Below are 27,120 nucleotides of genomic sequence, written 5' to 3' on the forward strand. Positions count from 1 at the left end.
CGTCCCTCCCCTGAAAGATCCACCACCATTATACACGCCATTATACATTATACAGGCAGGAACCTAAAAACGCACCCCAAAGAAACTCACAGAAATTGAACACATACCTGTGACAACACCCTTGTATACATGCGGCCCATTTATCTGTAGCTCCTGCAGTCTGTCTCTTCCAGCTGGTCCTACTCATACTTCGGAAGTTAATGTAAATCGGCCCGGCTGGGTTTCATTAACTGGGGCCCATAAGATGTTTGTTTAACGTCAGTAACTTTTGACAAACCAACTCCATTTGTTAAAAGCAAACATAGACCAAACAGGTGCGGTGAGACACTTAGATAATGTTTCATCCTTTGCAGAAGGTTTTATTTGAATGTTACTACAATGACAAAGAGTTCAATTTATATACATAAATATACCCTGCATACAGTGCTGTCTTACTAACATACTGAGCAACTTATTATAATTAGTAGTAGTAGTAGTAGTAGTTCACAAAACGATATTCAAAGCTTTTAGAGATGGAAGGTCAGTAAGCCTGACTGTGGAAGCTAAATGCTAGCACTCTGACCAATGAGTGCAGATCTCAGTTTTAGCCGAAATCTCAAAATGACTCATTAATCCAATTGTCAAAACCTTAATGTTGAATGTTATATTCAAGCTTACTTTTTTGGAAATGGACACCGGCCTTGTTTCTGTACACTGGCGAAAAATGTTTGAGGGTTTTGGAGGGGGACTCACATTGTTCGAGTTTGGTCATAAACAGCCATAGTGATTAATTATCAATGCAGGGCACCTTAATTTCTTTCTGTGCGTCAGACAAAGAAACAAGAATGAAAAACTGTAAATCTCTCATAAAACCAATATTCAGAGGTGGACATTTCAGGTCCAGAAATTAAAAATCCAGACCAAGATTTTGTTTCAACCAACCGGTTGAGTGACTGTGACTATGACTCAACTGGTTGGTTGAAACAAAATCCTGATTTGGATTTTTATTTTCTGGAACTGAAAAAAAAAAAACATTTCTAGATGCCACAGTATTAGGAATTATATATATGATGGGAGGGGCATTATAGTCTGTCTGTCGCCACTTTCGTCATCTAACACTCCCCATGATTCTCTGTTTTAATGGAAGTCACTGAGTCTGACAGTCACTCATGGAGAAACTGACATTTTGCTGTCGTCGTATGGGATGAATGGCTTAAGAATAGTGGAACACGAGTGAAACTTATGGGGCTCTCCGAGACAACAGCAGGAATTAATGCAGCATTTTAACTCACCGTGACCCCACGAGGAGCAGAAAGAATGACAGAATGGGAGGAGTGTACACTCCTAGAGAATGCATTTATTGTGAATGCACATCCAGCGGGCATGTACAGCGGACATTATAATGAAAGAGAGCGCAAGTGTGTGTGTGTGTGTGTGTAGCAGCCTTGTGGGGACCATTTTTTTGGTCCCCACAAGGGGAAACTCCAAACTAAAACAGCCAAAAGTCTTGTATTTTGTGTGGTTACTTATGATTATGATTAGGGCTCAGTAGGGTTTAAGGTTGTCATTCTTGGAATTAGGGTTTTTTCCACATAGAAATAAATGGATGATCCACTCAAAGATATGAATACAAACTGTGTGTGTGTGTGCCTGTCTGTGTCTGTATGTCTGTCTGTACGTGTGTGTGTTTGTATGTCTGTCTGTGTGTATCTGTGTGTGTGTGTGCCTGTCTGTGTCTGTATGTCGGTCTGTACGTGTGTGTATCTGTGTGTGTGTGTGTGTGTGTGTGTGTGTGTGTAGCAGCCACAGAGACAGGGGTGGAAAGGGTGGTTGTGCCGGCATGCAGCTTGCAGTAGTCCTAGTTTGTGTGCACACACATGCATACTGATGTTTTCCTGGTGATCAGCCGATGTCCTGAGGCTCTGTCCTCTAAATCATTTTGGCTCCTCTGACAAGGACAAAGGAGCATCAGAGCTTTCTGTTGTCACCTAGAAGGAGCCAAGAAAGGTCCAGTGTAAGGCCAAGGAACATTACAAGATACAAAGAAATCACAGAAGAGTATTACTCTCCAACCTTCCCTTTCACAGTAGATTTCTCTTTACAGATACTTCACACCCACCCAGCATGCACAAATAACAAGGGGACCAGACTGTACGTCAAAGATGGAGTCAAGATGACTTGAGAGCTGTTTATGAGAATCCATGAAGTTGGATGGGGGAAGGAGGCTTTACCTTATCTTCCTCCTGGTCAGACCTTGCCGGAAGGGATTTCTGAGGGGTATGAAAGGCCTGAAAGAATGAGGAAGTAGCGACCCATTTACCTAGCAGGAGGAAATGGCTGTTGTACCCCTGAGTGAGGTGCCAACCCTGAATTGTTCAAGTAACAGCTGTCACTTTAGATCAAAACGTCTGGTAAGGAACTGAAGGCCATTACGAAGTCCATCGTTTTATTCCAAGAAGAAACTTTGTCCCTGTCATAGTTAACCTTAAACAATCATTGAAACTGTAGAAAGATGAGAGTGTCCCAGCAAAGGCAGCCAAAGCGTGTTAAATATTAAAACTACAGTTTAACTCTGGGAATCCCAGGTTTTTACAGAAGAAGGTCTAGTTTGGAAAGTACTTTTAGGAATGAGCTGGTCTCTCTTGGAAATGCAGGCTATACTTTAAAAAATGCGTACAAGTTTTTACCTTCTTGACTTGTTGGATCTCCTCAGCAGACTTGGACCTGTTCTTCATGTGTTTCTGGGGGGAGGCTGATTGGCACTGAGGAGGAGGAGGATACAGCTGAAGTCAGTTTAGCACAGTAACCTGGAGTTTCACGGCACGTTCCCTTCCACATTTCTGATTTACCTTTGAGTCCATGACTATATGCTCCAAGTTCCCTGCAGAATATCCCGTCTGGTTATGCTGATGCTTTGTTATGGCTCACCTGGGGAAACAAAAATAGACAACTCATAACCTCATTTACGGCTGTGCTCAGAATGCCATTTTCTGCCTCTGTTTGTCATGCAGTTACATGTTACATCCACTAGGTGGCACTGCTTGCTAAGGGGAGTGCTCTGGGTGCTGACCCCGTTTCTTTCAAATGGTAATGTGACATTGAGATGGGATGCAAAAGTATAAGATAAACTGGCAATAAATAGTATGACAACTAAGGCTGAGCAGGATTTATTGCTTTCAGGGACATAAATTCACCCAAACACTGAATTTTTAAAATTTATAACAACTGCAGTATTACTGCACAGCTTTGGTACACCCTTGATATGGAATATTCCATTCCACAGAGGGGGGAGAAGCAGCCAGAAAGTACCACCACAAGACACAGTGTCGCTTTTTGGTAAACCGCCACGAATATCACCCAAGACTGGTGCCTTTAATTTGAAGTTCTCTTCCCATGGGGCAGAGGCACCGTGTTGGCCAGCACTAAGGAATAATATCTTCAGAGTCACATGACCGCACAGGCATTCCCAGTCACACAGAAACAGCAGCAGGCTTCAGGAAGATGGGGGGCAAAACCCGGCCTCCCCAGCTTGGACTCACCCATCTCAATCCAATGATACTTCTGCCCCCACCCTCACTGACATTTACATACCCAGTATACCAATGCCCCCCCGCATCCACACAATTCCTACAGGCTGATTCTTTCTACTTTCTTCAAATCCAGAGCAATGATACGATTGGAGCCCATGTACCCATGCGAGAGCGTTCCTGCCGTGGGAGGACTGGGAGCACGTAGACTGGCCTGAATCAGGGTGCATGGTGACCACAGGAGGGAGGACTGGGAGCACGTAGACTGGCCTGAATCAGGGTGCATGGTGACCACAGGAGGGAGGACTGGGAGCACGTAGACTGGCCTGAATCAGGGTGCATGGTGACCACAGGAGGGAGGACTGGGAGCACGTAGACTGGCCTGAATCAGGGTGCGTGGTGACCACAGGAGGGAGGACTGGGAGCACGTAGACTGGCCTGAATCAGGGTGCGTGGTGACCACAGGAAGGAGGACTGGGAGCACGTAGACTGGCCTGAATCAGGGTGCGTGGTGACCACAGGAGGGAGGACTGGGAGCAACGCAGGGCAGCACAGCAGTAACCCCACGGGAAATCTAGGCCTTTCCTAATGGCACCTGATCCCAGCAGCTTCTCAGAGTCTCTGACTTATAAATCAGCACTGCCCTTCAGTAAGTATTAAGGCAAGTGAAAATAAAAACAGAACAGAAAAAATGAAAAGTCCGGAAATGACAAATTAATTACATTGTATTCAACAGTTAATCACTCCACATGGGGGGGGGGTCCATTCTCTGACCCTCTGAAGTATTTAACACAGAAGCTCTCGGCAGGCGGATTGGGGGGAGGAGGTTAACTGCGGGTGTGGAGTGTGCTTCCTGCCCACTGCAAGGCACTGCATGACATCGCAGCTGACAAATATCAATCCCAGTCGCCCACTGTGTATGACCCGGGGGGGGGGGGGGAGGAGGTTAACTGCGGGTGTGGACTGTGCTTCCTGCCCACTGCAAGGCACTGCATGACATTGCAGCTGACAAATATCAATCCCAGTCGCCCACTGTGTATGACCCGGGGGGGGGGGGGGAGGAGGTTAACTGCGGGTGTGGAGTGTGCTTCCTGCCCACTGCAAGGCACTGCATGACATCGCAGCTGACAAATATCAATCCCAGTCGCCCACTGTGTATGACCCGGGGGGGGGGGGGGAGGAGGTTAACTGCGGGTGTGGACTGTGCTTCCTGCCCACTGCAAGGCACTGCATGACATCGCAGCTGACAAATATCAATCCCAGTCGCCCACTGTGTATGACCCGGGGGGGGTGGGGGGGGGTGCAGGTATACCAGAGGTAAAATTCATTCATTTGAAAGAGCATTTTTCACTGGAAGCACTACATTAGTGTCAACTGTGCCATACAGCCTTCAAATGGGATGAGAATATACTGCAAGAATGCTGGGAAAATTCAACACCGCCACCACTGCACATGTATATGCTTTATAGATGTACACCAGAGGACGTTCAAGATCCCCTTATTGTCCCATTTCAGAAAGAAAGAAGGGAAATCAATTCAGGCGGTCATGGTTGCTGCTGAGCAGTGTGTTGAAGTCTCCTCTCCTAACCCTCACTTCCTTCAGCCCTCATGTTTTCACATGGCTCTCTGTCCAAATAAGTTGTCTGGGGTTACGGAGAAACATTATACTGACAGAGGGATGCATTCCACAAGACGTGCACCTACAAGGTCTGGTTCTAAGGAATGAGCACTAAGCATTTACCAGTGCGCCCCCCCCGCCCCCAGTCATTTAGTAGTCTCACTGTGAGCCTGGAGCCTCTCTCCGGTAGCAGAGGACACCCTGGATGAGATGCTAGCACTTTTTCTTGATACGAATGCCAAGGGGAGACTGAGGGTAGTGCTCTGTGCTGTGTCCATTACAGCTCCTCAGTACTGCTCCATGCATCTTGAAACTAGCACCTTTTAACATTATGATTTGTTTTACTGCTGCCTCTTCTGCTAGGACAGTACTGTCAATCGTTAAAAAAACTGAATGTTTCAGATGTTTCCTCCAGCATTGTTGTGATGCTCCTCTCTTCACAGAACACCCACATTTTCCATTTTGTTTTGTCCTCAAGACTACAATGACAACCTAGTGATGGGATATTGAATCAAGATGACAGCGGATTCTCACAGGTAATGTGAAAATAATAGACACGGAAAGGTTCGAATTTACTATCCTGGACAAATACCAAAAGACTGTGGAACTCATTTCTAGAGTAGCTCAATTTGAACATTAGAAGACCGCTAGAAATTTCTTGGTATTACAGACACGGACAACCAACCTCAACTGTGCACATTCTCTGATCAGTTCATGCCACAGAAAAAAAAAAAAAAAAAAAAACCTTTAGCACAGAAAATAAGCAGCTGTGAGAAGCACTGGTGCCTCTACATTACTGGGTCAGCAGAAGGTGAGGCAGCGTGTGGAGGCACGCCGGCCAATGTGGAGGTCCCCAGGAGGTACACGGTCTGGCGGGGAATGCGCAACAGGGGCGAGGGGGGGCTGATTGTATTTCAGGTCCAGCCATACTTACAATACAAAATTAATGTTATACTAGATGGTATTTCCCAAGTTCATAATCTAACATTCCTAATTTAAAGACTGAATAGAAATTTACCCTCAAATGAAGGCCCTTCACTGTAGGCTATGAGAGGTGCAGCTCTTATAACAGTAACTCCAGGCTATATAGTAGGAAAGTGAAATGAAATGCAGGCCGTCATGTTGATTGTATCAGAGCTTAAGAAGGCTGATGCACACCACCAAAATTTCAGTGTCCTACATGGTAAGAGACTCTAATATTCTCTGTTTAAATGTACTGTAAGATCTGCTTAAGAGCATCCTTGCTGATGTCAATGTGGACATCGGCGAATTCATCTGAATGGTGGCAGCCAATATCTAGTTCTATGCTAAGTGGCTCTGGCCTTCATTTAGTCTGATATGACATCTGTCTGTGAGGGAAACATCTTTGTCATGCATGACACTGAACTCCTTCTAAAATCACTTTCACCCATGAGAGTGGAGTCTGAGGGCAGCTAAAATGAGAGTAGGAAGATTTTTTTGGTGTAGCGCCGCAGCCTGCCGGTTCATCAACCTCACGACTTCTGCTGACAGCAACAGGTCTACAGTAACTCAACGCTTCACATTCCAGACCGGCTGAAAGGCGTGCCAGGCTGTTTGGGATTAACTAAAATTGGTAGGGGCAAGCACAATCTTGCCAGAAGGATCCCATCAAAGTGAAGACCATAGCAGCCACGCTGCTTGCTTGCAGAGCACTGAAAGTCAAGCATGGTTTGGGTTTGTTACTTTCAGGATGGTAAGAAAAACATAACCAAGATTCTTAGTGTTAAAATGTAAGGCATCTGACCGCAAACAGAAATGTAACAAGGTCCTACAGAGGGGAGGTGATATCAAAGATGACACTGTGACCAGAGCGGCTGTTACCCAAACTGAATTATTCATTCAAGTCTCCGGATCAAATCAAATCCATCTAATGACATCGGTCCACAAATATTATGTCGCAGTACTACTAAGTAACCTTTGTCCTTTTTTAATGGTAATTTCAGACATGCATTCAGAACTCTGCTATTACCCATAGCTTTGAAGTCATTTTTAGGCTAAGTTGATGCCATGAATTCCTTAAGAATATATTATAAGGGTATATTGAAGGAAAATTTATTTTATTTCTATTTGCAAACGTTTGTAAGATTTGCAGAAGGGCGTAAAGTACTGTTCGTCCGTTTGTCTAGTTTACAACCTGCATGTGTTTGGACATGTTGATACAGGATCCTGCTCTGACACCCAGCCCCCTGCTAGTTGATCAGTCGCTGGACTCATAAGAGGGATGTTCCTGAGGCCAGGAAAAGCAGAAAATCTACTATTCATGTAGAATGTAAATCTATGTATAGCATAAAGTCTGAGTCTCTCACAATTGTTGCATGGGAAACTGATAATATATGTGAATTCAGAGCAAAAAAAAAAATGTTTCATTGCTTTTGATTTGTGTGGCAAAAATATAAAAATTTGTTGACTTATAAATCAGTAAAATCAGATTCCTTATCATATGAGCATCCTGGCACAAAAATTGGCTTAAGGGATAGATAAAGACTTCATTTATCGCTACAGTTCAATTGAAATGCGACACTTCAAAACGGAAAATGTCTCTTACTGAGCACTCTGGGGCAGCACCTTCAGCTCTTCAAAACGAAAGAAAAGAATAAAGAAGAACCCAGCCAATCGGCAGCATTCTGCTGAGCTGACGCAGTTTGGCTGAAATGTGACATTTCTCACCGTGTGGTTTCTCTTCCTCCTCTGAAGTTTCCCTCCTTTCCAGTTTCACCCCCCCCCCCAGCACAAGCTCTCTGCTCACTTTTAATTAAACAAAAGCTGCCACATACACAGAGATGATCACAGAGCTGCATGTTTAAAGCACTAAAGCATTTCTCCATGCCCAAAAAACCATACATATATCAACTTTCACCATTCACATAGAATGTAAATACTTTTCACGTGACAGCAAGCTGTGGTGCCCTCTGTTATATGGGCTGCATTCAGCTGACGAGCAAAACAGAATTAAAAAAGAATTAACAAGCAAATTCATGATTGGCTCATACTAATTTTTGATGTTAGGCTCTCTGTAGGGCGAGACGACACCCTGCCCACCCCCACAGCCAGCCCGTCTGTATATCCACCCCACGCTCAGCAACTCGCCGCAAACGGGGTGAAACGAGGATGACAGACAGGCTCTCTCTCAAAGCTGGTAGGGAGGGACGACATAAGTCGCAGGAACAGTCACGCACTCACAAACATGTCAACAGAGAGACGGATAATGGTTATGACAACAAGCGGCTACTTACCGGATTCCCGCTCTGACGGTGGGAGCCTGCCTCCTCAGTCACCCCCCCTACAGGCGGAGCTCCCCTTACCTCTCCTCTATCCGTCTCCCTCTCCTGCGGTCGTCGCTGTAAACGCACTGCCCACAGGGCAAAGTGCCACTTCGCCGCACGCCGATGACTTCACAGACATGTCAGGAGACCCCCTCCCCTACCCACCCACCCAAGCAGGTCCCCCACTGCATCCGAGCTTGCTGGGGGGTAAATGAGGCAACGCTCTGCTCCAATTCAGAGCTGGCTGTGAACGCGACTCTGATCCTAGCTATTGACCGCCCCCCCTCCCAGCACACCAACAGTCAGCCACCATGCTCCCTTCCGCTGGTCTCCACAGAAACGTTTATTAACTTGAACAAAATGTACTGCTATAACGACGACTACAGATGGATAGGAGAGAGTTCTCAGCGGCGTTGAGCTGAGGCTCCCTGTATTGTGACATGTTTAACAAACAGAGTCGCGTGAGTTCAGGTCTTGGAACAACTCGCTTTATGGTAAATTCTGCAGTTAATTAATCCATACGGCACACACAGAGAAATTCTATCAACATTTCATGCCCCAGCCACCCACCCCCCCACCCCAAACCAAACCCACAGGCCACAGCATCATTGCACGTGTCCCAGAAGCCACACGTTTCAGGCCTCATGGGACTGACCTCATATCAACATAGAAATAGTAGTTGAGCACGCATGCATCACTTAACATTAACCAACAAGCCAGCCCACGTTTCTGTTCCAGCCCAGAGTGCTGCACACCTGCATCAGATCATAGGCTTTCATTAGTGAGAGAGAAACGGGCGCTGGGGTGGGGGGGGCTGATTCAGCTTTTGTCGTAGCTCCGCAGCTTGAGGCCCAGCGTAGCTGGAGCAGGTTAAAACAGGCAACTATATCCTGGAATCTGTTAAAAATGCTGAAATGAGGTGTAGACACAAAGAAAAGAATCACTGGGGGAAGGCACCATACTGCCTGTAGTTGGACTCAGGCTATCGGTTTATCCTGGTCTTCAAAATAACTGGTGACCTTAATGGGAAGCGGATACACCAAATAACCCGATCAGGGTACGACTCATTTTTTCCTGCCCTGCTCCGTGGGCTGAGGAGTCCGCTGGCCTCTGCTTTTTTTGACTCGGGATCAGGGTATGTTCAGGGTATGTTCCAGCAGAAAAGGGGTGACACTGTATACACACATACATGCAGACACATCATACAAAAAAGGAAAAAGAGCAACGACATGCACAGACCGTTTTCTATGGTGCAGCCCCATCACAACAAACCAAAACCCCCAATCACTTCTCAGAAAAAGTGATAAAGCAACACAAGTAGAAAGTGAACACTATCAATCACTTTAAAAAAAAACAAACAAAAAAAAAAAAAAGAAGAAATGAATACAGCCATGACCCTTAAGTGCTCCCCTGAAGTCAGAGAACAGGAACCGCCGATGCCAGCAGGACCTCCAGCCGTCACACTCGTTTGAGTTCAGACTCATAAAAGTGCATTATGATAATAAGCATGTGCAATTAATAGGAAGGAAGAGTCGTAGTACTAGGCTACTGGAAAGGCATGGCTATAAATAACAGTCGACATCCAAAATAAATATCAAGTTACTCAGAAAAGCATTTCTGAGCGTTGAACCAGGCCATAAGACCATATAAATGTATAAAACAAAAAAAAATGTAGTTCTCGTTCATTTAAAACAGTCAACAGTGAATAAGGAAAGACCATGTTTTCAATCATGTTTTCCAAAAAGGGGAGTGTGAGGAGCAGAAAAGGGGGCGGGAAGGGCAGGGGAGGCAGCCAATCACACTGCTGTCTCCCGAGAGGAGTCTGTGCAACTGGGGGGGCAGCCAGGCCGGGTATCGGTGGGGGCAGCATTGCGCAGACTCTTGTATGTCGACTGTGGTCTGGATTTTGAGCACGAGGAAGCGTCTGTCGCCACCTGGGGGGCGGGGCTGGCTGCAGGGGGGGCGGGGCTGGTGGCAGAGTGGGCGGCGCTGGTGGCAGAGGGGGCAGGGCTGGCGGCGGGGCGGGCGGCAGAGTGGGCGGCGCTGGTGGCAGAGTGGGCAGGGCTGGCGGCGGGGCGGGCGGCAGAGTGGGCGGCGCTGGTGGCAGAGGGGGCAGGGCTGGCGGCGGGGCGGGCGGGGCTGGCGGCAGAGTGGGCGGCGCTGGTGGCAGAGGGGGCAGGGCTGGCGGCGGGGCAGGCGGGGCTGGCGGCAGAGTGGGCGGCGCTGGTGGCAGAGGGGGCAGGGCTGGCGGCGGGGCGAGCGGCGCTGGTGGCAGAGGGGGCAGGGCTGGCGGCGGGGCGGGCGGGGCTGGTGGCAGAGGGGGCAGGGCTGGCGGCGGTGGGGGCGGGGCTGGTGGCGGGGCGGGCGCCCGGCTCCACGGCAGGCCGCGTGCTTCCCCGGCTGCTCTGCTCCTGGCTACTCCCCGCTTCCTTTTGCTTTGGCAGCTGCAGGAAATCGGGAAGGACCAGGTGCTCCTTCGTCAACAGCCCCCGCTGGTCGTCGACCTGACAGGACGCTCTGGAGAGGAGATCGAGAAGCCCTTCCACAGGACGGGGGAGCAACATTACTGTGCATCCTCCTAACACACTGAAAATGAGGAATATGACGACAACCTCAGCAGTTTAATATATCCCTGCAATCATGCAGCTTTATGAAAGTAGCTGATTTACTAGATCTTTCCCTGTAACAGAATTTGAGAAGTATAAATTAATAAATTTAATGAAAATCCTTTTTTTTCCCTTTTCTTACTGGAAGAATTTCTAATTCAGACAGATAGTGACAGACATGTTGGACAATGAAACAAACACCTGGCCTATAGTGTTTGCGGTTTCGCACCCAGTCTTCGCTGACTGCACATTCCATTAATAAGAGCAGAGTGTGAAAGTTTAATTAGCAGAGCAATAGCACAGCTGTACATAAAATATTGCAATCCACACAACATAATGGGAGACTCATCAGAGCTCAAAAGAGGGCAAGTTGTTGGTGCGCGTGGCGCTGGCACACCTGTGACCAGTGATAGTTTGAAGCTTTCCTGGCATTCCCTAGCCCCACTACTTAGTCTAGGTGGGTGCATTACTGCCAAAGACTACTGAACCGCTCTGGAGGACCATGTTCACCCAGTGGTTCAAACTCTGTACCCTGAAGGTGATGCTGTGTATCAGGATGATAATGCACACAGCCTGGTGACAGAGTGGTCTGATGAACATGAAAGTGAAGTTGAGCATTTCCCATGACCTGCACAGTCACCAGATCTGAATATTATTGAGCCACTTTGGGGTATTTTGGAGGAGGGAGTCAGGAAACGTTTTCCTCCACCAGCATCATATACTGACCTGGCCACTGGTTTACAAGAGGAGTGGCTCAGATCCCTCTGGCCGCGGTGCAGAACTTGTATTTGTCACTCAAGATGAACTGATACTGTGTTGACAACAGAAGGAGGCCCAACACCATGCTAATAAATTATTGTGGTCTAAAACTAGGCGATTCAGTTTCATTGTCCAACCCCTATGCATACATACATACATATATAGAATAAATCACATTTTTGTAATCAATTAGAGGGGACGTTTAGTAATGGGGCTGTCAGTGTTTACCCCAGATCCAGGCACCCCCACTGTCCCTCCACTCTCCTACTTCTGCCCCCAGCATGCATTGCGATTCAGTCACATGACACAAGCCCCAGTAACCTGCATTGCAGGCTCTTCACGTGTCACCTGGGAGTGCCACAGCTCCGTCCCCCCAGCTGTCTGTCACCTACCATCCATGTCATTCTTCTTTACTGCACAATTTTTGGTACTTAAGACTGGATCGCGAGAACTGGGGAGTTTCTCAGCCTCTATGATACCTGCTGGTTTCTCCTGGATTTGAGTTTAGGGAAGAAAAAAAAAAAAAAGAAAAAAAAAAAAAGGTTTTAATATTAATCACTGTCTCCACAAAGGTCACGTTTGCTCGTCTCCAGGACGACAGGCGGCCATACCCACCTGCGGGGCTGAAGCTCGCACTCTGGAGGTGGGGACACTGCTCTGGTCTGTTCCTGGGGAGGGAAGCCAGCAGACGCACGTTCAGAAACACACCGCGGAACCCGAGACTGTTAAGGGCGGCTAATGTTCCAGAAAGCACTACTGCACATAAGCACTTAAGCAGCTCTTAGCTCTGTTAAACCATTCGGAGATGCTGAATGTGGTATTAATGAGGTATTAATAAATCAGCTGATCTGGGGCAGATATTGTTCCACCACCGGGGGGCATAACACAGAGGTGGCCGATGCTGCAATCATGGACCTAATGTCACATAAATGGATCATAACTTTTTTTTGTTGAACTCCCCCCCCCCCCCCCCCAAATTCTCTCAGAAAACTGCAGAGGATGAGAGGTTACTCGAAAAACAAAGCTTAGAACCAAAAATAAAAGGAGGGCGGGAGGAAGTGAATCACGGGGGTATGGGCACTGCCCTGCCAGTGACGAGTGATTAATCAGCCCCCCCCAGCCACCCCCTAAGCTCCTGTTCAAGACGGGTTGGTCTTCTCACTGCAGACCTCCTGAATCGACAGGCAGAAAACAGAAGAGCCTGGAACTGCGAGCAAAGCGCGCCGCTGACCGAGAGGCCAGGGGTCTGTGGGGGTGATTATTCACCATGTACTCTGTCCAGCTGCAGCTTCTTGCCGGCCAGAGAGAAGATGTTCATGTTCAGGGTTAGAGGCTCCTTCTTCTCACTCTGGAAGCAGACAGAAAAGTCTACATTTACTTACTTTTCCCCTCCACGATGCATCTTCATAACTTCCCCCCCCCCCCCACATTTGCTTGCCTGCCTAACCAGTGGGACCAGTAATGGATGGGTGATTAATTGGTGCAGCTAAGACTTTTTTTTTTTTTTTTTTTGCAAAGTTTCAGCTACGGTTCAGAGAATGGCACACAGCTTGAAATGATTCATATTTCAGACTAACTCTTTCCTGCCCTTCTGAGGTCAATGCACCCCAGTGAGATGCTGGTCAGTTGAAGTCCCCCGCCTCACCGTGGTAACCACGACGTCCTGAGGCCGGAGATTGTGCTTCTGGAGCACGGAGGATAGCACGTCAAGCAGCGTTTTGCTGGACTTCACCACTATGCCCATGGTCGCCCCAGTGAAGACCACCTCCAGTCTGATACACAAACAGTCTGTGAGCAAAATCAGCAGAGAAGCAGCGTGGTGCTGCTGTGTGTTGGGGGGGCGAGAGCCCACACACTTACGTGATCTTCACCCGTAATTCCAGAGACACTTGCTGATCTTTCAGCACAAAGCTGTCCTGGTCCAGGGACAACGGTTGCTGGGGGGATAAAGAGAAGAGAACGGCCTGTACAATGAGCTCTGGGGGGATTGTGGGTAAAGGTGCCTTACAGCTGGCCGGGGGGGGGGGGTTTGACACATAAGTCCCACCTTGTCCTTCCCCTGTAGATAGATGACGACGTCACTGAGGGCGAAGCCCCTCTTCTCACAGAGACCTGCTAGCATCTCCCGGATCATCAGTCCAGATCGGGCCGGTGCCAGAGAGGCCGTACCGTCTGGTAGGTACACGCAGCAGTACTTCTCCGCCCGCGCCGTCTCCCGCGGACTGGAGCTCCCGTTCTGTGGCGAGAAGGTTAGCGAGCTGGGAGCTGCAGGTTCTTACGGCCAGATTGTCAGGAGGAGAATCAAACCCACCGTTACCGCATGCTGACCTGCGGTTTCTTGGCCCGAGAACATGAAGATGTTAACATTGCCACATAAGTTAGATCGGCGCATGCCAATAAACCGGTTTGCATTATTTGACTGCGTGACCTGAAGGAGTGAGGAGCGTGTGGTCACGTGCCGTTCCTCCGGAAGCAGACGCATGTCACCGTACCCCATCCCGCCAGGCGTGGTCCCTCACCTCGACTTTGCCGTCGGCACTGCCCGTGGATTTGACCGAACACTGGGACTCGTTGCGGGAAACGCGCTCGGACACCTCTGCCGGAGCGGGGGAGGAGAGAGAGAACACGCACTGGGCACACTCCGCGAACCAGCATGCTTGGAAAAGCACAGATCGTCATCCCACGTGTGCAGATTGCAAAACAGCCAGCCCCCGCTGTTGACGCCGTACCTCCCCACGAACCCCTCGTCTCCCCCCTCTTGTCCCGGCCCACCCGGCTCTCCAGGCCCTTCTTCTGGTCCGAGCCGTCCTCCACGTCGAAGGGGAGCGACTTCCGCAGCTTCGCCGCTGCCTTCTTCTGCGGCTGCTGCAGGAAAGCAGACATCGCTGGTTAACGTCAGGCGACCTCTCACATCACACAGACAGATCGTGTCAGATGTCCTGCATATTAAGGAAGAGCAGTCATGAACCTGAGAACTGCGTCCTCCAAGATATAACTGAGTTTTCATACCATGCGAGCACCTAGGGTTATTTTCATCAAAACCTTGGTTACAGAAGAATTTATAAAGTATTTAAAAATAAATTAAAACCCAAGAAGGAAAAACTTAGTGATAAAATAACCTACAAAGTAAAATTCTAAATTATCTACAAATTCCAATTCTAATTAAGGTGCACTACATTTTTTTACACTACTTTTGTTTATTCAAAAAAAAAAAAAAAGCTGTAAAACTGCCTCTGGTTTAACTTTAGTAAAACATCCTGCAAAGTACTAACTAGAAGAAACATTTACTTAATATAATTAAAAGAGCAACAATACATAAAAACACGTTTCAGTGACAAAGGCCTTTGACATGTGAGCCTGCTATGACCAGTATGACACTGGGATAAAGTGTCAGGTCACAACAGTTTTCAGATCTGATTACGGCTATTTGTAATAACAGGGGTAATTTCATGAAGTTTGGTATTAATGCATCCATCCCATTCACTACATATTTTCATTACATACCCATAAAGCACAGGTTTGCTGTCACCTATGAAATATATGTCCTGTACATTATCCTATATAATCCTATACCAGGGGTGGGCAATCTTATCCAGAGAGGGTCGGCATGTGTGGGGGGGGGGGGGGGGTTTCTGCAGCTCCCTAATTCGATTACTAATTAGAGGACTGATTGGCTGAAGAGTCCTCACACCTGGGTTTGGACAGCTGACCTTCAGGTTATCCCAAAAACCTGCACACACACCGGCCCTTTGCGGATAAGATTGGCCACCCCTGCACTATACATATTAGTGGTGTAAAAGTATGGTTTTCCCACGGTTCGGTATGTGTCACGGTTTTTGCACCATGGTAATGAAATGGTTTCAGTATCTTTATATTTAAGAAGACAATAAAAAAAAAACACATCACCCTTCTAATAAACAATGAACTATTTTTCCATATAACAACTCAACATTCAGAAAAATAGCAGCATGACTAACCAGGCCTAGTTTATGTCTCTCCCTGTAGATGTTTTGTCTATTCTATTACTAATAGAATTTATAGTATGTACAGTAACACACCCACACATACTTTTTCGCAACTATTTTTGGAAGAAAAGATCCAGTATTCCAAAAGCTCTCTATATAGAAAAATAATTCTCTTACACGAACATATATAAAAGTTAAGCATAACATGTAAAAAGCTACAACTGCCAATCGCAGGACACCAAATGTAGACTGATGCATAATCCATACTACCAACGCCACAACCCAAGAGGGCACAGAATGTTTTTGATGCAGCAGAATCACATAAAGGGGGCAAAAAGAACCTATTGTGGTGAATGGTTAAGCCATTTTAATAAAGACGACATCTCTTAACATAAAATGCTATTAACAGCCACTATCAGTTTAATGCTAGCAGCGGTACAGACAAAGAAGCCAACAGGTTACATGACATCCACCATTACATGCTAACGAAACACATGCATTCCACGGCACGTATCAGTTACGACATTTATAATTAACATAAATACAAATATTAATTTATACTATTTAAAGCTAAACGTGCCAGCTGCTAACCAACTCTACGTCATCACATTATGTCACATAATGTTATATTACATCACACTATGTCAGCCAATCGACAGTGGGTGGGATAACTGGTCATACAACGTCGTATTGCAGGAACAACGTGGACTACGTTTGAAGTATGCAGTCAGCTTTAGCCATTTCCTGTTGAATAATGACAATTGCAGCCCTGGAAAATAAGACATCCCTAGTTTTTTTTTTTAATAATTTTTTAGGAAAAAAAAATATTCTTAAATTAACTCCAATACGTATAGGAATATAACAGGCATATCGTAATATCGTAGTTCACATGTGCGTATTGAGCCAACAGGAGCGGTTCGGTACTATTCCATGCACCATTACAGCCCTAACAAGTATAGGTCACCTCAGAAGATCCTACAGCCTTACCTCCCTGGATATTTTGAATCCATAGAGCAGCGTACAGGTCAGGGTTGGGGTCATTCTGGAATGTATTCATCAATACCAATCCAAATCAGGAAATGAAACTGGAGCTGGAATTTAAGTCACCCTGAAATCATTCAATTCCAATTCTTTTCCCCATAGATTTTTTTTCTCATTCCCAGCTCCAGCTCCATTTCCTGATTTGGACTGGAATTTATGAATGCATTCCAAAATGGCCCCAATCCTGGTACAGGTTCTGCATTAGGCCTTTTTCACACCTTACCTTTTTGTTGTCGCCAATGGAGCTTCTGTCGAGCGACGCACTCTTAGTGGAACCTGGGTTCTTGGGGTCAGGCAACGACCGGCCTTCGACATCGGCTAGCATGCAGCTCTGATACATTGGACTTCGGACAAAGCGGGTGTAGCTGTCAAACTTCATCAACTTGAAGATCTGAGCAGGAGAGCGACAAAGAAGGTGAGAGGGGAATGCCTGAACTGCAGTCTAGCTATACTTTTAGAACTCCAAAATGAATGGGAACTTCAGAAATTTCAGCTAAAGTTCGAAGCTTTTCAAGACGTCCTTCAAAGTAAAAAATGTAGCAAGCATACTTCTACCACAGTGTTGGATTATAGGGTAGGAGAACCATGATTTCAGAATCTGCAGTGGATGGGATTACTGTGAACTGTCAGTCACTGACTTGCTGGCCACACTGGTTACTTTATTAGCCTCAAATGGACTAATACACTGACAGTTACTGCATGATCTGCAGCAACTCCTCACACTAACTGGAACAACAAAGTAACACCAGTCCCAGGACCTGCTGTTGGGCCTTTTGGAACATGTCTGGTTTGGGGTTTTCCAAGTCTTTGTCATCAATGCGTGCCGTGTCATCGATATTGATGGCATGGAAGGCGTTATTCGAGAGGTACTCGTCGTAGATGGACCGCGCCTCATGCTTCAACTGCAGGAGGGTGAGAAACAACCAACAGTTCAGAATAATTGGAAGGCACCTCTACTGAAGATGCAGCAAATACTGACAGAAACAGAGCAGTGACTCGGGGGTCTTGCATAACTGTTCACAATCAAGAACCGTATGCTACTCAAATTTCCCAGTGAGGACCCCAAGGACCAGAGGGTGAACCTGGTTCCAATTCACCAGAGTTTAATTCTCCTTTAATAATGATTAGGTTACAGTGGACAGCAAAACAACGTAAGCTTCAATAATGTAGGTTCCATAAAAGTAAGGAAAAGGGAATACAGACATCAAGTTTAATACTGAAATTGTGCTATATATAGAAACATACACGTTATTTAACCCAATAGGAACACATCTTACAACAATCACTAATGCACACATTTTTATACTTAAATTGTGTAAAGACTAATTGATGTGACGTGAGATGACTTAAAAAAAAAAAACTAATGAGATCAACTGGGGAAAAAAATAATAATTTTATATTTATATTATATATATATATATATAAAAATTCTCACATACACACACCAAAAACTACCATGTACTTGATTTTGTACATGTACAAAATTCAGTGTGTTTTTTGTGTCATCCCCTGTCTGAAGTGCACATACCTCTCCTTTCTGACTGGCTGGAATTTTCTGGAACTTCTCGCATGCCTGCCAGAAGAGGATGTTCTCCGCACTCACCTCAGACATCAAAAACTCCTGAACAGATGTGACATCTAAAATTAGGCCCAATCGATCAGGACACAGTCGGCGCCCCGTTGCATTAACTCCTGCAGCCCTTTCCTGACACCAGGGCTCTGCTATATTATTCACCTTAAAATCCAGTTTATCCAGATCTAACTGCAAAAAGCTGGTATCGCCAATGCAAGTTTGAGCATAACAAGCACCAGAACCTTGCTGGGTTGAGTAATTCACACCATACTCATTTGTTTAATCACAACACATCCCAAAATACCTGACTCACAAGCGCGTCATTCCCCATCCCCAGGGGGATTTCACCCCAGACCCAACCGTTTTTTAGATAATGGACCATTTTAAAAGATATGTACCGTTAAACCCTTCCAGGAGAAATACACCAATCTAATACAGGACAAAACCCACATGAGTTCCAGAGTATGGAGGTCAGGGGTTGACTGACCGTGAAGTATTCAATGCCGGTGGGGTCTTCCAGCAGCCTCTCGAAGCCAACAGCCCAGCTGGCCACTTTGCACACTTGCCGATCCGAGCTTCTACCACGGCCGTCGGGGGCACCCAGGTGGAGGTCTGAGCACCATCCGCACACGTGCACACAAACACGGGACATAAGGAAGTTCACACTTTACTGGCAAGACGACACATGTTGAATCAGCATCTTACAGACAACACAAACAACCTGTGCTGCGAACACAGCCAACATCCCCCCCCGGCTGCCCTCTTTATGCCCTCTGCTCACTGCGATAGGCTCCAGGGGCCTCATTATCAAAGCATGCGTAGAACAATTCCTAAATGTGTGCATATGAAATCGCCAGAATGCACAGGCAAATTGGTATTTATCACTTGTGCATAAGAACAAAGTGAACGTTGTTAAATCTCACATTCTACACATGGCCGAGCACATGGAAGGACTTAATTTCGAGTCATGATTTTAGGTTTGGTTCACTTTTTTTTTTCCTCTCTATTTTGTCAACACTCCAGAAATACCATACATCAGCAGGAGATAATCCATCATTTACAGTTTTTAAAATATCAGTTATTCTCAAGGACGTGTCATGAAGTCCTACAAAAACAGAATGAGGCCATTTGGCATCAGGCACGTCATTGTGTCTTAGTTAATGCTGGGAGCTTGAAAATGCTTTTCATTTATTTAACAAAAAAAGATTTAAAACTGTTTGCTTTAAATTCAGAACAAAGTTATTCACTGTCAAATCTTAACTAAAAGAATAAGTTCTTACTTTAATTGTGGTTAGCTGTGGTTCTTACAATAATTGTCTGAGAAACTATGAAAATGGCTTTAAAGCTCTGACCTCTAAATTGGTGCAAACAAAAGAACTGACTTTACTATTTTTATAACCAAAATAGCTTTGTGCCATCTTAGCCATGTGAGGATACTTATGCCCGTTGCATTTCCACCATGCAATTGGATCTGCATCCACAGAAACCCTGACAATTCTTCGTCGTGTCTCATGATAAAGTTCGGGAATTACCGTGTTGCCGAAATGTTGGCAGGAGGGAATATTTTACCGCAGCTTGAGTACTTTAATCACATGCTGAAATCCCACATCCTCCACATGGGCATAAGGCTGCATATCTTTAGCTATGAAACATCCCAGTGCTTTAGTTATGGCTTCTGCCCTGTCTGACTTTTTTCCTGAGAGGCTGTTTAAAAGCAGCGGAGAGTAGAAGTAGTTCTTTCCTACCAGACTCTCACTTCCTTGTGCTGTCAATTGACACACTGGCATGATGTCTCCGTAGACGAGCTAACATATTGGACGTGTTGCACAGTGCTTGCACACGGTCGCAGTTTTATCCGGCACATTCTTACCACCGTCACCGGAGGTAGCACGAAAACCGAAACGATCCCACGCAGCAGACCGATGCAGCTGGTGCATCCCGAGACTCTGGGCCTCTTTTGTCGCTCGCCATTCCTACGACTGCCTGCATGCTGCACTCTGCCCCTTCACTAGGTTACTGGCGAAAGGTTTTTTGCACATGCGCTGAATTGAACGATACACACGTCCCGAACAAAGACAATCGAACTGAACGGGACAGATTTTTTCCATGAACTGTTCTATCCCTAGTGCAATTGCTTCAGTCACACGTCTCTGCTGCTAGGGGTTTGCGTGTACACGTGGTCGTGAGTAATCACAAACACACACACATTTCCATACACTGGAAGAAACTATGCACGGTTTATACATAAAACTGTTCATATGGACAGTTGGTAAGAGAGACCCCAGGGGTCACTGTGACCCAGGATCAGATAAGCGGTCAGAAGAGCGGTGAATGCATGGAAAGGTGAGCGGACATGAATAAACCATCATCTTTTATCTGACTAACTGCCCATGCAGCATGCCTGTGATTAGCTCAGGCTGAATGAATACATACACACACACACACACACACACACACACACACACACACACACACACACACACACACACACACACACACACACACACACACACACACACACACACACATACATACATGCCCCACACACACACACACACACAGGCAATATATTATAGACAGGGACATATAAAAAAAAAAAAAAATATAGCACTTTTCGCTCTAGGACATGTATAAAGATGTCAGGTTGCTAAACAAAGCTAGTGAGAGCAGACAGACAGCATGGCCAGGGGTGCAGCTCAGAGCGCAGCGAGAGCAGACAGACAGCATGGCCAGGGGTGCAGCTCAGAGCGCAGCGAGAGCAGACAGACAGCATGGCCAGGGGTGCAGCTCAGAGCGCAGCGAGAGCAGACAGACAGCATGGCCAGGGGTGCAGCTCAGAGCGCAGTGAGAGCAGACAGACAGCATGGCCAGGGGTGCAGCTCAGAGCGCAGCGAGAGCAGACAGACAGCATGGCCAGGGGTGCAGCTCAGAGCGCAGTGAGAGCAGACAGACAGCATGGCCAGGGGTGCAGCTCAGAGCGCAGCGAGAGCAGACAGACAGCATGGCCAGGGGTGCAGCTCAAAGCGCAGTGAGAGCAGACAGGCAGCATGGCCAGGGGTGCAGCTCAGAGCGCAGCGAGAGCAGACAGACAGCATGGCCAGGGGTGCAGCTCAGAGCGCAGTGAGAGCAGACAGACAGCATGGCCAGGGGTGCAGCTCAGAGCGCAGTGAGAGCAGACAGACAGCAGACGCCAGATGTCAACCGATGCTTCAGAGACTAAGCACCTAGAGGTGGAGAGATGTGGGTGAGCAGATACCTGGATGTGGCCAATATGTCAAACTTCCCCACCTCTCATTTAGTACAGGACCCGGACCTGCATGAGGTATGCCCCCCACCCCAAAACCTACAGCAACCAATCACACAAGTCGGCGACGGCCACCTTACCTCCATCCGACGAGGCCAGAGTCTGTGATGAGAAGGAGACAAAGAGGAGGGAGAGTTAAAGTAGATGAAGAAGTTCTACAAACCCACAAATACCACCATTAAAAATTTACAAATATCACGGTGGTGTTTTATCTTCCACAACACAGACCACCACAGACTAACATCAACAGTCAACTCCAACCCAGACTGCAGGTCTTAACTTCTCACCCCATAGAGTGCATGGTACCCATTGTTTTTTCCTTTCTTTTTTTGCTGGCCTCGATTCTCAGATAGGAAACTGAAACTAGCCCCAAGTTATGAGTTATATATATATATATATATTTGAAAGCCCCCAGACACGTGGAATTTATTTTAAACATTATTGCCCTCAATGCAATTACGCATGTTATGATTAGTTTGATTCAACAATGCAGCACTACAGAACGCACATGGCCTTTAATCCAAAGCATGCGTGTTCCCAATAAATACGCCCACAAGAGCCGACCAGGAAGTTGATTTGCTAGCGGGTGCCCGGGAGGACGCATCGACGCTCCTTCCGTACAGCCCATTTCGGATTTGTCACAAGACTCTCTGCAGAGAAGAGAATGACGACGGAAATGAGACCACAGAGCTGACAGCAGTGATGTACTTCAAAAGCAGAGGATGCAGGGCAGTCGGGTCAGGTACCCTCAGCTGGTTTTAACAGGATACGATCGAGGTCCCACCACAGAGTTTCATTCACACTTTAAAGAAAATGAAGCGTGCAGCTGCGGGGGAAATGGGGCTTAATGTCACGCAACAGCAGCTCACAATAAAGTGAGCCTCGCTCCAGGATAACTGGCTGAAGTTTCTGTTCAGAAAGAACAAGTTTCACCTGAACTCCACCCAAACACTGCCCCCCTGACCCAGCCTCCAAATGAGTGCAATGCCATCACACCTAGATGGAGCTTAGGAGTCCTTTTCTCCATCTGCACATGTCGGAGATCAAGCAAACGCTCCCTCCCACTTCCCGGGTAGGAAAAGGCTCTTTTCCCAACATGGATCAGACCCATAGATAGGATCTTTCACACTAAACATGGGCTGGAAAGTCCAGACCGGCCCAGAGGAAAATGATGACAAACCTCAGTGCCTGCAGCCTATCACAGAATCCCCTACTTTAACATGAAAACACCTTCCACAGAAACAAGCTCCTGGAAAGTTTCTGGAAAGGAGGACATCAGGAACACATCAATATAAACATTTCTGTACTTTAGTTCCATGTGTCCATATTACCCACAATAACTGGTGTTTAAATCCCATTGACTTGGAGACTTCGTGTGGGTCCTCATGCTCCTTCAGCAGGAAAGTGATGCCTCTTATAACCATTCACTAATTCCCTCAGAGACTGAGCACCGGAAGGACAGACACACAAGTTATTCACACTGACCATTCTGTCACTTGACCATTCAGTCTCTCCCCCATAACCTTCCTGATAAACCTCACAGACCAAAGTGAATCAATACAAACATCATTTGCAAAAATATATCATGTACAATAGGCTGCCTACCAAGAAAGGTGGGGGGTGGCAAATAATATGTATATATCCTGCTAGAAATAACTTATTCGCATTCATTCTCCATCTGTGATGTAGTAACTTTTTATGTTACTATTTATAGTAAAACTGTGTGAGTGGGGCACGTTTGGTTAGAGTATAACTTTAGATAGTTAGGGTGGGGGCAATATTCAGCCTGGTGATGTCACAGATGGGATATAAGTGGGATATACCCATTCCCTGAAAAGATCCAACACAAAGGCAGAAATTTGACAGGCCACTCGAGCAGCCCACATTTGGTCCCCGGTAGTCCAAACCCTTCCCTAAACCCGAGGGTAAAATGTTGAAACCAGATCATACCCTTGAGCGAAGATGGTCGGCGGAATCCGACGTAGCCCATCAGAATTTCTATACCCTGAGCTCTGGAAGCGCTCGTATGCAGCGCACCCTTGACAGCAAGCATGTGACCAAGTCCATAATAAAAAAAAGAAAAAGACTGCAGAAATTAAGTTCCGGCGCGACCTGTGAGGCACCATCTGAGGAAATAGGACTGCATCTCTGCACCGAGCAGCTCGATGATGACATGCTCAGAAAAAACGGTCAGCTCGATCAGCAGCTGCAGCGTAACGAGCAGCCTTGCCTAGTGTCTCACAACACGTCTCTCAGCATCAGCTGCACTGGGAGGGGTCTCTGGTTTGTCGTGATTTCTATCACTCTCTCCTGGCCCAGATTTCAATGCAGTTTCAATGCCAGTGTTTCCCAACCCGGTCCACGGGGACCCAGAGTCAACATTTTTGCTTCCTCCAAGGTCCCTTCCAGACAGTCCATGTGTTTGCTCCTTCCGGGAGCCGGAAGGGAGCAGAAATGTGGACTGTGTGGCAGGGAGCTCAAAGGGATCAAAAACATGGACCGACTGTGGGTCCTCGAGGACCGGATTGGGAAACACTGCCCTAGGCAATATGGGCCGGTGTGAGAGTCGGAACGAGAGCGGGCATAACTTGCAGCTATACTGAAGATGTTGCTCAATATCACCACATCTCTGAATCACACATCCTGTTACACCGAACTCATGAGAGCAGAACTGACAGAGCAGATGTGAAAGATGCTATCAGCTCAGGCCTCTGCCAGCTGTTGAGCACAAGGTCCCTACAAACTTGTCCCCCGATTGACACTCAAAACAGAAGCCAGCTACAGGGATGTCTAAGCATGACAGTCAAGCAGCCATAGAGGCCCAGCATCGAAAGGCCACCCCCTAACCCCCAGCACGCAAAGGTTAGGCATTCTGCTTCTACCTCAGCCATCCCCCTTGGCTGGCAGACAGTTGATGGGCGTAAACCGAGACCTCTCAGCCACATCCGCCAACCCACAACTTCCCCCTGCAGACACACTGGCAACATCTGAGACCCACGACTTTACCAATGAAAGAAGTTATATTAGAAATCAGACCAGAGGAGATTGGTACCAGGCCTGCAAATTAAAAAATACCACCGTCTATCAGCACATGGAACCTTGAGGAAGAGCCAGTTTTGCTGGAACTGCGGCACACTCACTGCTCACCCTGCAAAATGCATGTTTTACCTTATGATCAAATTTAAAAATTGCTTGTTCAATTTCAGAGATGCATAATTTTCAAAGGTGTGAAATGTCATTAGCAAGATTTTCGCATTTTTGATACCAAAAACAAAGACTCAAACCAATTATTTAATCCAGCACTGTCACTGAGCCACTGAAGCATCTGCGTGCTTCATGCGCATGCACGCATTTATACAGTAAAGCTGAATGGGCACTAACATGTATGGTGTCCATGCAAAAAATCAAGTCTCCAAACGTAAAGTATACATGCGACTCATTACAGCAAAGCCGCCTCAGATCGTAAACGCACTGCAAACTGCACTGTAAACCATACAAGCCCCGAGTCCGACGAGTTAACAGCACCTCCGGCGTTGCCTTCTTGTCCGGAGACCCACGGCCATGTGGACGCGCGGCAGCAAAGCGACTCCGGCTCGCGCTGAACCCAGATGTTACCGGGGGCAAATTAATTAACCATATACCCACCAGAAAGCCAAGTAACTTAACACTCACCATTTGATTCACAGGAAGTCCGAGAGTCTTCGGAGTTTTGGACATGTCCAAAAGTTTAGCCACATCGACGGAATCCAAAAAAAAACGGGCAAAAGCGGGGGGAGCGAGAGCGCTGACAGGTCGCCGGAGAAAGAAACGCCCTGTCTAATTCTCCAGCCTCACGCTGTCAAAACTTTATCTGCACAGGAAGCCTTACCATAGCAACATACCATAAGAGGAAGTGTAGTTACTGTGAGCAAAGCCGTTCTTTTCCTTTTTCTGTTGACGAAAACGTCCGCCTCTTTATTCATACTTTGCTGCTGAAAGGCGGTTCCCGCCTCACCAGAGAATTACTACCTTTGCACGAAGCGACACAACGCAGGCCTGCCTGGTTTATCTGGCGGCGGATGAATGCGCGCCCCTGACTTCTCAAAAAAGCGCGTGCGAAATGCCAGGAGTGACGCTCCGCGAGACGCTTAAGACATGCAAACGGCCCCCGGGCGCTTAAACTTAAGTGAACAGGAAATCACCACATACTGGCTATTGATGGCAACCTTTTCTTGCATCGTTGCTATTGCTTCACCTCCACACGATACCATGGTTTAAGATAGTGACCATCACCGAGTCTGTTTTTTTTCCATTGTAATTTTTATTTTATCTAATGTGTGGCCGGATGTTAATTTAAAACAACAAGACTCACCTTTCTTACCTGTTTGCGGCGGTGGGGAGCCCTCAGAGTGGTAGAGGTGCTGGGCCTCCCACGTTTTGGGCAGGAGAGCGCCTGAGAAAGCAGGTGACTTAAGCTGCCGGAGAATCCCCGAAGGGTGAACACTCGCTATCAAACCAAGAAAACAATGCGGAAAGGTTTTTAAAGAAGTATTTTATTGCTTGCAGTGTGGGATCAATCGAGAGTTAAAATATAACCATACAAGCAAAAGTAGGATCTCGGTGATCAGCTGTTTGAAGGCTTATTGAAACATGTTATGTCTAAAGTCTGATTAGACCAGTATTAGTGGATATTGGAGGCCTGTCGACATCGATTCAAAGTACAATTGCACTACTAACAAAGACGTACCTGGCAGTAAATTCCCTGTAGAAGATGCATTTAATATAGCGCAATATTTTTTGCAAAACTGAAGCCAAATTACTACTGTAATATGACGTAAATGGACATGCCACAGACCGTGACTAGTGCCTTAGTTTCCAAAATAAAAAATCCGCTTTGCCTAGTACTGTAATTAAACAGCTGTAAACAATCAGATTAATTAAAGTGCCGCCTCAATCAGCGAAATGGAAACGGTCCTCTTTCCCATCATTTTTAGTTTTTTGGAAACTAAAGCTGGCAACTGATTTTCGTCGCTCCCCCAATGTCGGCGCACAAATCGCGCGGAATATGTATTAAAGGCAAAATGTGGAAGATGGAAGAGTTACTTCCATTGGGTTTTTCTGCTGTAATTTGCGGAATACTTGGATACGGTGGTGGCTGAATTGGTCACCTCCCTGTTATAGTCTTATTTGCGTCTTTTTAGAATCTATGTAGGAAGGGTATTTTACTGTTTACGTGTTTGACCTGTCTCTTAAAATATGAGTTAAGACTAAAGTCCACCTTAAAATCGCTCAGTGTTCAGCTGGATGGTTATTTTTGGATATCAGACTAATTAATTCCTGCCAAGGTTTGTTTTTTTTCTTGTTTAAATAACTTTGTTTTGTTAAACATGTCACCGATCTGGTTTATTGTATAGATGTTCTCTTTTTCCCCGCAGTGACACTGCCAAAAGTCCAGCATAATAAAATACCATTAGAGGACACATTT

At 46.6% G+C, this 27,120-nt stretch overlaps 1 protein-coding gene and 1 long non-coding RNA gene across 2 annotated transcripts; both read right to left on the bottom strand.

Moving 5' to 3' along the window:
- Nucleotides 1–333: 333 nt before the first annotated feature.
- LOC111855463 (uncharacterized) lies at nt 334–8,554 on the bottom strand. The gene is made up of 5 exons (XR_002840896.2): nt 8,379–8,554; nt 2,829–2,907; nt 2,667–2,741; nt 2,211–2,267; nt 334–1,967 (listed from the first exon to the last, which is right to left on the bottom strand). It is a non-coding gene; the product is annotated as an uncharacterized lncRNA (long non-coding RNA).
- Nucleotides 8,555–10,204: 1,650 nt separating this feature from the next.
- Nucleotides 10,205–25,748, bottom strand: LOC111855459 (regulator of G-protein signaling 14-like). The gene is made up of 15 exons (XM_072717222.1): nt 25,329–25,748; nt 21,737–21,758; nt 18,840–18,964; nt 18,308–18,400; nt 17,538–17,681; nt 17,003–17,170; nt 14,503–14,638; nt 14,293–14,369; nt 13,821–14,009; nt 13,634–13,710; nt 13,419–13,545; nt 13,040–13,121; nt 12,389–12,441; nt 12,253–12,265; nt 10,205–10,947 (listed from the first exon to the last, which is right to left on the bottom strand). Exons 1-15 carry the CDS (start codon nt 25,371–25,373, stop codon nt 10,205–10,207), a joined length of 2,094 nt encoding a protein of 697 aa, XP_072573323.1. The 5' UTR covers nt 25,374–25,748.
- Nucleotides 25,749–27,120: the final 1,372 nt, after the last annotated feature.

The sequence above is a fragment of the Paramormyrops kingsleyae genome, chromosome 10, assembly GCF_048594095.1.
Source record: "Paramormyrops kingsleyae isolate MSU_618 chromosome 10, PKINGS_0.4, whole genome shotgun sequence".
In the NCBI taxonomy this organism is placed as follows: domain Eukaryota; kingdom Metazoa; phylum Chordata; class Actinopteri; order Osteoglossiformes; family Mormyridae; genus Paramormyrops; species Paramormyrops kingsleyae.